Raw genomic sequence first — 10,928 nt, forward strand, 5'->3', positions numbered from 1 at the left:
GAATAGAATGAATTTATGAAATTTAGTTAATGAATTGAGATAGTCTTTGTACAAACAGCCTTTAGAGAAAGTTAGACATTGTTAGGATTTGCTAAACGTCCAGGCCCTTGTCAAAAGTGTCTATGGACACGGGAAGTCTGCCCTCCCGAGGAGCTGTCTGGTATTGCACCGAGCCCAGCTGCGTGGTGAGCCCACAGGAACACAGGATATGAAGCTTTCCATCTGTTGAAGAAGGAGGACAGGTGGAAGGAGACTAATAAAGACCGCAACAGTAATAAAACAACAAGGATGACCACACAGGCGCACTCTGTCGTCGTTTCATTAGCTAGCAAGCACTTTTGCATTGATTTCATCTAAAGCCGTGTTATCATTATGGCAGTTCCAAAATAGTTTTGAGTCCAACAAGCTGTCTCCTTGGTTTCTACAAACAGGGCACAGGCTGGCTGGGCTGATTCTTGCTGTCATTTCCTGGCCCAGTGCCACGTTTACTGTGTGACTCAGTCCCTCACTTTGGGGAGGGCTTAAGGTGATGGCCGGGAGAATAAAAGGAGGAGTTCTAGGTGCTCAGCTCCCAAGTGAGTTCTTTCTTCCCTGCCACGTCGGACTGACCGGCTAACGCCAGCTGCCCTCAACCATGAAGCTGCTGAGAGTCCTTGTGCTGATTGCCCTCCCCCTTTACTGCTTGGCTGGTGAGTTCTGTGCAGCAAGGACAGGTTCGGGGCTAAAGGTGGTGTCAGGGCCCTCTGGAAGACCTCCTGTTCCCCAAATTCAGGCCAACAGGCTCCACCTCATTTCTTCAGTGTCTTTGTTTTTCATGGTTATGTAGTGTTTGGCTTCTCTGGGCTGTGGAGGTAGTGCAGGGGTGGAAAGGGAGCACAGATATTTTCAGGCTTAAGGAAACCCTAGGTCCTGAGTTTACTCTCTGAGAACTGAGAACTCAAGACCATTCACCATCATCTTTCTGAAAGTATGAGTCTACTGGGACGCAGATTGGATGACCAACATCCTAGGTGCTCCCAAAAAGGGGCTTCAGGGCTATGGAACTGAGATCGCTTTTATGTGTTTTCTTTCAGGTTCTGGATGCCCATTTCTAGAGGAAGTGGTTAACAAAGCAATCAGTCCTGAAGTGAGCGTTAGTGAATACCAAAATTTTCTTCAGGATTTTGCTCAGACTACTGATAAAAAAGAGGCCTTGGCTGATGTGAAGCAGTGTTTTCTCAACCAGTCAAACGAAACTCTGCACAACTATGCAGAGATGATGGTAATTACAGTTTCTTCTGATGTGCTTTCAAACCACGGGGCAGGGACTAGTAGGCTCTACGTTTGTCACTAATGATGCCAAAGCAGGTGTTCAACGTGCTTTATTTTATTTCAGTGAATGTAATTGTGGCTGCATGTGAGTACTCTGACATCAAGAAAGCCAGCCAAGGTCCCAGTGCCAATTTGCCTCTGCGCTTCTTGGAATCTTTAGTGAATGATAAATGAAAAAGGCAAATGAGGGACAATATTCACATAAAGGCTGAACTACCCTTCAGTATCCTAGTACACACTCACACGTCCACACACAAACTTTCTCTTTTTGTCTTTTTTTAAGTTCATTTATTTACTTTAAGGGGCAGGGGGAGAGAGCACGCATAGAGGAGGAGTGGACACAGGGAGAGAGAGAGAATCTTAAGCAGGCTCTGCCCTATCAGTGCAGAGACAGACGTGCCTCAATCTCAGGAACTGGGAGATCATGACCTGCCAACTGAGCCACCCAGGAGCCACAATATTTTTCTTTTTTTTTTTTTTATTCTTTATTTATTTTTGAGAAAGAGACAGAGAGACAGAGTGCGAGTGGGGGAAGGATCAGAGAGAGACACACACAGAATACAAAGCAGGCTCCAGGCTCTGAGCTGTCAGCACAGAGCCCAACGTGGGGCTCGAACTCATGAACCACGAGATCATGACCTGAGTCAAAGTCGGATGCTTAACCGACTGAGCCACGCAGGCACCCCTCATTTTTTTTCTTTATTTTGAAATTTTTTTTCTTGCTTTTTATTAAGTACACTCTCCACCCAACGTGGGCTCGAACTCACAACACTGAGATCAAGAGCCACAGGCTCTCCCCGCTGAGCAAGCCGGGCATCTCCACACTCATTTTCTATCAAGGTAAAACACATCTGATTCTCAAGAAGTCCCTTACTTGTAGAAGTGACCGGCAACAATGATCCCCTTCTTCGTAGGAACAAATAATAAAATGTTCATGAGAATGTTTTAATAGAGTCCAGAAGAACCCATTATGAAGAGGATTCTGTACCTCTTACTAAAAGAATTTAAAGCGTGCTTTCAAGCAATCAAAATTTGTCAGTATAAATGATGGGATTCCTTGACTATTAATTAAAGACCCCATAGATGACAAGGACAGATCATGGGTATGAATCTGCCTTGGGGGATGGAAGTGTTGAAAACAACAAGCAGTGTTTCGATCTCCATAATGTATTCCCTATCTTGATACTCCTATGGAAACATTCCAGGGTAGACAATTTAGAAATACTGCCAAAGCTAAAGCTAAAAGTGTTTATCACTCAGAAGAGCCAACATGGATGAACCTTGAGGACCTTATGACAAAGGAAATAAGCCAGCAAAAAAAAAGACAAATATGTTGCATGAGTTCATTCATATCAGTTTTCTAGAGTAGCCAGTCTCCTAGAAACAGAGGGTAGAATGGTGGCTTCTAGGGGTTGGGCTGGTATGGAAAATGGGGGTTGTTCAGTGGGTATAGAGTTCAACAATAGCAAGACGAAAATGTTCTGGAGATTGGTTACACCACAACATACATAGACTTAACGCTGCAGAACTCTATACTTACAATGATGAAAATGGTCAATTTCATCTTATGTGTATTTAGCATAACTAACCACTTTAAAAAGTGAAATTCCCTTCAATCAAGGATAATGGGATGGGGTTTTTTGTTGTTGTTTGTTTTGAAGTTTATTCGCTTTGGAGAGAGAGAGACAGGGACAGAGTGTGAGCAGGGGAGGGGGGGCACAGAGAGAGAGAGAGACACAGAATCTGAAGCAGGTTCCAAGCTCCGAGACGGCAGCTCAGAGCCCATGGGGCTCGAAACCACGAACCGAACCGTGAGATCATGACCTGAGCCGAAGTCGGAGGCTTAACTGACTGAGCCACCCAGGTGCCCCTGGAATGTTTTCTTTAAAAATGTTAATTAGACCGATCACTTGGAGTGCACATCTCCAATGTTTTGTAAGTGTCAAAGGTAAAGGTCTCGGTGTCAGACCGTTTTCGGTATTTCTAACACGTAAGGCCACGCCAGAACTCAAAAACTACCCATTTCCTTGTATTTGGGCTGAGACTTAACGATTCTTTGTTGAAATAAATGCACCCTGATAAGCATAGGGATCCCTGATGGGGAAGAGATCTGGAAACACCAGCACCTGTTTGGCATCAGTAAAGTCTCCTGATCGTTACCATGAGAGATGAGATCATTCTGATCTTGACTCCAGCACAATCGTTCTTGGATACCAGATGTGTGTGGACAAATCCTAGAAGCCAAGAAGAAATGTGTGTTTTTCAACTCTTGACTTTGGAACAGAGAGCTGAACATTGGAGTGACGTCTCTGTGTTTGTTTTCCAGCAAATAATGTATTCCAGTGTGTGGTGTGCCCTTTCTTAACTTTCCCCAAGACCGGAGACCCAGAGGACTACAGAGAATGGTCAGCAACTGACAGCCGGTGAATATAAACCACGACTTTTCTTCCTTCTTTCTCTTTTCATCTATAAACTGCAAGACAACTGTTGAAACCTCAAATACATTTTCATTTCAATAAAGCATCTGCAAATGGAAAATTCTTTTCATGTGATGTGATCAAAATGGAGGCTGTGGAGAGCCTCCCGTGCCTGAGCTCACGCCCACACACACGCTCATAGGGAACTGTTCCTTGGAGAGCACATGGGTGAAGGACTGAGGAATCTGAAAAACGCTCTGTTCCTTCCCACGTGTAGCACAACAGGGGTCCTCACTCCGGAAATGTGCTTTTCCATCCTCGTGGCCCCCATTTTCCCTGGGACTATCTCTGAAGTCCTCAAGACCTAGGCTCTGCTGATCGGGCTGCATGCAGTACCCCTGATCCACTGGTGCGGCAAGGCCCTCCTCTCAGCCCTCTGCACCTGACCCGAGTGAGTGGGGTCAGGAGTAGAGCCAGGGAGAGATGTGACTTATCCAAAGCAGGGGTGAATCCTGGCTTGATTTTATTTATTTAATTTTTTTAATTTTAATTTTTGAGAGACAGTGAGAGAGAGAGAGGGGGCATGAGCAGAGGAGGGGCAGAGAGAGAGGGAGACAAAGAAACTGAAGCAGGCCACAGGCTCCCAGCTGTCAGCACAGAGCCTGACCGGGGGCTCCAACCCATGAACCATGAGATCATGACCTCAGCTGAAGTCAGATGCCTGACTGACTGAGCCACCCAGGCGCCCCATAGAATTTATTTTTCTTGTAATGTTTATTTATTTATTTGAAGAGAGAGAGAGCACGAGCAGGAGAAGGGCAGAGAAAGGGAGAGAGAGAGAAGCCCAAGCAGGTTTGGAGCTGTCAACACAGAGCCTGATGTCGGGCTCAATCCCACCAACCCTGAGATCATGACCTGAGCTGAATCAAGAGTCAGACACTTAACTGACTGAGTCACCCAGGCCCCCCCACCAAAATGTTAGAATTTCTTTAAAACAATTAACCAAAAGTGACTGTCATCATAATGAATATAGACCCATGAACCAGAGTGGAGCATACTCCTCTTTATACCAGTGCAGTTGTAAGGTATGGTATTTAATACGGTTTTTACGGAAACTGGCCAAAAGGACCTAAGACCTACAAAAGTCATAATGGATCCCTGCCATCTACCTTCTCCCACACACCTCAAGGTCAGTGACTCCATTAGGCCCAGGCTAATGGACCCGTGTCCATTTCCACATCTTAAAAGATCCCCCCTATTACACACACACACACACACACACACACACACACACACACACACACACACATTTATTAAGAACTCATGGGCCATACTCAGTTCTCAGTGCTTTGGGTGTGTCCTCAGTGGGGAAGAAAGCCCACCCCTCTCTCTGCCTCTCAATACTGGGAACCTCAGTCCACCCTCTCTTTCTGTTTTGGACCATAAGAGGAGAGGAAAAGGAAGACATTTGGCCATAGGAACTGGAGATGGACACATAGATATGCAGAAATTTGCTTCTGTCCAGAAGGACCCTGGCCCATTTCATGAATGAGTCTACCCAGGGAACAGAGCAAATTTCATGCAAGAATTGATAATGAAGATGATTGAAGGACTGGGGCAGCAGAACGGGAAGAGGAAGGATGCCCGATGATTAATCGTTGGAAAAGATAGTACTAAATCTAGAACTAGAACAGGAAAAAGAAAAAAGGAGATTGTATAGAAAAATAAATCCAGTAGTACATCGACGAATGTGCTTAAGGGTAAAGGTATATGGATGTTCTCCTCCTGCATTACACCATTACACCATTTGTGTAACTCTGAAGTTATTTCCAAGGACAAAGTTAAAAACTGCATTCCTGAGGCAAAAACGTATTGTGATGAGCACAGACTCTTCATTCTTTCCCTGATGATGAATGATGTTGAGCATCTTTTCATGTATCTGTTGGCCATCTGGATATCTTCTGCCCATTGACAAATGGGATTATTTGTGGGTGCCTAGGTGGTTCAGTCATTAGGCATCTGACTTTGGCTCAGGTCATCATCTCACGTTCCGTGGGTTCAAGTTCTGTTTGGGTGTGCCCTGCTTCTCTCTCCACCCCCCCACCCCCCCCACCCCGCCCCATCCTGGGATTCTCTCTCTTTCTACCCTTGCTTACTTGCATTTTCTGTCTCTCTCAAATAAATAAATAAATAAATAGATAAATAAATAAATAAGATTATTTGTTTTTTGTGGTGCCGAAGAGAATATTCTCAACAATGTACTTTCCTCCTTTTTTTTGGTCTTTAATAGAGCTTTTTCTGAGAGGAGTTTGAGATTCACAGCAAAGTTGAGCCGAATGCACACAGAGTTCCCATAGATCTCCTACTCATGCATATGCACAGCCTCTCCTACAGTCAACATCCCCACCAGATGGTACGTTGGTTACAACTGATGGGCCTCTATGGACACGTCCTTATCACCCAAAGTCCATGGTGTACGTTCGGGTTCATTCTTGGTGTCGTACACTCTATGCCTTTTGTGAAATGTATGTGATGTGCACCCCCCCCCCATTACAGTACAGAAGAATTTCATTGCCCTTAAAACCATCTGAGCTCTGCCTATTCGTTCCTTCCTCTCCCCAACCCCTGAGAACCACTGCTCTTCTCAATGTCCCCATAGTCTTGACACTTCCAGAATGTCTGCCACTGAATGCAGAGATCCAGTAAGGCCCCAAGTCCCTTGGAGAAGCTGGAGCCACTCAATGGGAGGAGTCTGGGCTCCTGAATGACTGGATGTGGTCATGGTGCATCATGGACAAGCCACTGGGAGCACCCTGCTCTAGGTCAATGTAACAATTATTTAGAACGTCCAGCAAGGTGGAGCAAGTTGTCTATGACATTGTCTAGAAACACTACCTCATGGTGATCACTAAAAGCAGTTGACTTTTATTCCATTTCATGGTCATATTTTTTCAGTTTATTTATTTATTTTTAGAGAGAGCATGCTTATGCAAGTGGGAGAGGGGCAGACAAAGAAGGAGAGAGAGAGAATCCCACACAGGCTCCGCACCGTCAGTGCAGAGCCCCACGCGGGGCTTGAACTCACGAAACCATGAAATCATGACTTGAGCCAAGATCAAGAGTCAGACGCGTAACCAACTGAGCCACCTAGGCACCCCAGAGTCAGTTTTAAATTCGCAGGGGCACCTGGGTAGCTCAGTCGGTTACGCGTCTGACTGTTGATCTCAGCTCAGGTCATGATCTCACGATTTCGTGAGTTGTAGCCCCACATCGGGCTCGGTGCTTACAGCCTGGAGCCTGCCTGGGATTTCTCTCTCCTCTCTCTGCCCCTTCCCTACTTATACTGTTTCTCTCTCTCCCTCAAAATAAATAAATAAACATTAAATTTTTTTTTCAATTCTCCACAGACAGTGCACCCATTCTTTGGTTCGCTGTGGGAGCACACAGCATCTTCCCCGTCCTGGCCAAGTGCCTTGTACTGAGCTGCACTAATAATAAACCACCATGTTTTAACCCACTGAGATCGTAAAAAGTAAGTAAAAAATTGAAGATATATATGCATTTTGGAGGTAAAGGAAAAAGATCAGAGACTCTAAAATGACCTCTGCAACCAAATGGAATAGATTGCCACTTTGCACTATCTCTGAACAGTGTATTTTCCAAAAATACACAACCCGAAAAACTGACTTTTTGTTTTAAGTTTATTTACTTATTGTGAGAGAGAGAGAGAAGAGAGAGTCCAAGTGAGCAAGGGAGGGGCAGAGGGAGAGGCAAAGAAAGAATCCCAAGCAGGCCCCGCGCTGTCAGTGCGGAGCCCGTCATGGGGCTCAAACTCACAAATGGTGAGATAATGACCTGAGTCAAAACCAAGAGTCAGATGTTTAACCACCTGCGCCACCCAGGTGCCCCTAAAGAATTACTTTTAATTGCATTTTTAACACATACGAATATGCAGTGTGCAGCAATCCATAAATCCTGTTTTACTCTCTTTTCAGTTTCTCTCACCTCTTTGGTCTTTACTCAGACGTCTCTCTCTCGGTGAGAAAAATCTTTGGATTTTTCCGCGTCTCCCCATGTCGGGCTCAATAGAAGACAGCTGGTTTTACTTAGTTGCTTCGGTCTTAAACGTTGCAACATCACATGTCCAGAAGCCAGATTGCATGGGGATGAGGAGTGAATGGAAGGTTAAAAAGCGAACGCGCATCGTCCAGGGTCTTGTGATAGCTGCTCCGCACGTTGGGCAACAGAACCTAAGTGTGTTATTTTCTGGAATGTGTTCCCTGAAATAACTGAAGACCGTACGTGTTTATGGAAAAACTAAGAGAACTGTCTGACCAGACTCTAGAAAGTGCTTCCACCAGGAATGCTCGTTTTTCAGACACTTCACACTCTCTCCCTCACCTCCTTCAGATATGGGCTGAAACATTACGTCCTCAGTGAGGCCTTTTCCTTTCAGTCTGCTTTGTGATGGTCAAAGCCTGTTATCGATAGTGCCGCTATCGACTAGGAGTGCCTGGGGCACTCACTGGGCCCAGGGCCACTTGCTTGATGGTTCACAGACACATTCTAACTGGAGCTTATGTGGTAACTAGTCCAACCCTGCAGTTCTTGTTGTGATTGTAAGGAGCGCCTCCATAAAACCACCCAGGGAACCTTAAAAAATGAGGTATATTACCTCACAGTTGTGGAAGCTAGAAGTCCAAGATGGAGATGTTGGTCGGGCCAGGCTCTCCCTGAAAACTCTAGGCCGGGACCCTCCCTTGCCTCTCCCTAGCTGCTGGACACTGCTGACAATCCTTGGGTTTTCTGGCTTGTAGACGCATCACTCTAATCTCTGCCTCCACCTTCCCATGGTCTTCTCCCTCTCTGTGTCCCAGTTTCCATCTTATCATCACATTGTTAGGCCACCTGGTGAGGCCCAAGTCCCCAGGGTACACAGACACACTCTTGTCAGGTAGGACTTGCCAGGGGTTTAAAGAGCTTCTCCCAGGAGCAAAGGGCAAAGGCCACATCTTTCTTTGGGTAAGGTTAGTCCTTTACTACACAAACTTCACTCTGTACACAGACTCTCCACGTGGTGGAAAAGATGACCACCAGTAGCCCCAAATCGACAGTCTCTCTATTTAGCGGCTGCAGTGGACAAAACTTCTTTCTTCTAATGTCCAAACTTCAGTTCTAGAGAAGTTACATAGTTTGGCCCTGCTTGGATCACACGGTCACCTTTTGAGCCAATTACTGTTGCCACACAATCATGGAGTATCATGATTGCCCAGATTGGGTTTATGGGTCCATGCCAATGGCTGTGGATTCAAGGTCTATAACCAGGGGAAAAAAAGGGAATGAATACGGTCAGGACTTGGTCAATAAATACCAGCTTCCCCGGTCTTTGTCCCCACTGCCAACTTAAGACCAACCAGAGAGGGCCAAACATGTTCCCCTAAGCAATCAAATAGGATGCCTACTTCCGGCCAGCCCGCCTCCAGCTTCCCCCCACCAATAACTTCCAGTCAGAGCACACCTGACATTTTCTCCCTGCCTGTCATTGAGTCCCTGCCAAACACAAGCAATGGTAGCTGATTCCTCGGCTATAGCAAGCTCTGAATTAAAACGGACCCTGGAGCAGAGGCTGGCCTTCTTCAGCTCTGGGAATCAGAGCATCACACCAAACCTTTACCTTGGGCTTTTGCCTCTGGTGCCTGCCTACCCACCTGTCCGCAGCCACGTGCAGTTCCTTTCAGCCAGTGACAACGTCACCTCTTTCTCTTCCTCTGAGGAACATAAAATCAGAATGTGAGTGTTTGACAGTAACTTTGCTATAGGGGTGGCTGAATCTGCTGTAATTTTTAAGAAAAGTTTGTATTGTGTTTTTTGTCTTTGTTTTTTTTTAATGTAGGCTCCGCACCCAACATGGGCCTCGAACTCACGACCCCAGGATCAAGGGCCGCATGCTTCCCAACTGAGCCAGCCAGAAAATACAAGCCAGGAAGCTTGTATTCCTAATCTTCAATAGTAGCAAATTGCTTTTGACACAGCTCTGCCTTGTGCATTCATTTCCTCTACACTGTTTTTCAATCTTTTTTTTTTTTTTTTTTTTTTTTTTTTTTTAGTTTATTTATTTTAGAGAGAGAGAGAACAATCCGGGGAGGGGCAGAGACAAGGGGAGAGAGAGAGAATCCCAAGCAGGCTCAGCACTGCCAGCACGGAGTTCAACGCGAGCCTGTCCACCAACCGTGAGATGATGACCTGAGCCAAAATCAAGAGTTGCAGGCTTAACTGACTGAGCCACCCAGACGCCTCACTAAGGAACTTCTAATGATGGAAGACACAGAACTAGTCACTCTTCTTTCCTGGGGAAGTGGAGGTAAGGGAATGATAAACATAATAAACATAATAAACATAATAAACATAATAATAATAATAATAATAATAATAATAAAAAATAATGGCATAACAGCAGCCCCGTGTTAATTAAATAATTTAAAGTTTAAAAAATGTAAACTCCTATTGGAAGGACGCTGGTATTAGGAATGGGGGGGTGGTGGGGGGATTGGTCAGAGCCTTAAAGGAACTCTCTGGGGCAGGCTGGAGAAAATGTGTCAACAACCGCAAAAAGATAAGGGCACAGGTGGTTTAAGCAAGGAATGTAGCACTGGGCTCCTGGAAGCTCCGAGGGAGTTCGCTGGGGGTTTCAGACGCTTCGGTGCGCCCCTGGCACGGAACCGGACCAATTATAGTTTATTTTCTTTCTGTTCTTTACGAAAGGTTAAAAAGAAAGACGATGAAAAAGAAGAGATTTCAACTGAAACGAATAACTACCAAGCCTGAGAAACACCTCGGGCCGAGAGGAAGGATCTCCGCGCGCGCAGCACTGCTTTTCAATCTTCGGTGGCAAAACCTTGGCACCTCACTTCGCGCATTTTGCCACCAACACCCCGCCTCCAGCCTCAAAGGAGGAAGAGGAGGTTCCCCGAAGCCCACCAGGAAGCTCAGGTGGGTGGAGGGCCAGCGTGGTACCCGAGCCGGGAGCCAGGCTGCTGGGGTCCTGCCGGGAGCCCAGACGAGGGCACAGTTGCCAGGCGCTTGCGCGGCGGCCCCGGGTCGGGGCTTTACGGTAATTGCGCGGCGCGCCGGCCCCGCCCTCGTGCGCAAGCGCGGGGCCGTTGTGGCGGAGCTGTTGCGAACCCAGCGGTCTCCCGGAAG

The 10,928-nt window shown here is 46.2% G+C and overlaps 1 protein-coding gene and 1 long non-coding RNA gene across 3 annotated transcripts; one reads left to right on the forward strand and one right to left on the reverse strand.

Moving 5' to 3' along the window:
• The first annotated feature begins 447 nt into the window (after positions 1–447).
• On the forward strand, positions 448–3,797 carry LOC122200810 (mammaglobin-B-like). Of its 2 annotated transcripts, XM_042906569.1 has the most exons (3): positions 448–689; positions 1,074–1,261; positions 3,638–3,797. In XM_042906569.1, exons 1-3 carry the CDS (start codon positions 635–637, stop codon positions 3,674–3,676), a joined length of 282 nt encoding a protein of 93 aa, XP_042762503.1. In that variant the 5' UTR covers positions 448–634; the 3' UTR covers positions 3,677–3,797. The 2 variants fall into 2 exon arrangements, with proteins under 2 accessions (XP_042762503.1, XP_042762502.1); XM_042906568.1 differs by lacking the exon at positions 3,638–3,797 and having other exon boundaries at positions 1,074–1,333.
• Positions 3,798–7,589: 3,792 nt separating this feature from the next.
• LOC122199558 lies at positions 7,590–10,845 on the reverse strand. Its single transcript, XR_006193559.1, has 3 exons — positions 10,561–10,845; positions 9,437–9,496; positions 7,590–9,043 (listed from the first exon to the last, which is right to left on the reverse strand). It is a non-coding gene; the product is annotated as an uncharacterized LOC122199558 (long non-coding RNA).
• Positions 10,846–10,928: the final 83 nt, after the last annotated feature.

Source organism: Panthera leo, chromosome D1, assembly GCF_018350215.1.
Source record: "Panthera leo isolate Ple1 chromosome D1, P.leo_Ple1_pat1.1, whole genome shotgun sequence".
Classification (NCBI taxonomy): Eukaryota; Metazoa; Chordata; class Mammalia; order Carnivora; family Felidae; genus Panthera; species Panthera leo.

Bases quoted from the DNA above. Each gene is read 5' to 3' on its own strand.
- LOC122200810 (XM_042906568.1), top strand. From the start codon at position 635: ATGAAGCTGCTGAGAGTCCTTGTGCTGATTGCCCTCCCCCTTTACTGC. The intron at 690-1,073 runs GTGAGTTCTGTG...GTTTTCTTTCAG, and splicing joins CCCCCTTTACTGCTTGGCTG to GTTCTGGATGCCCATTTCTA.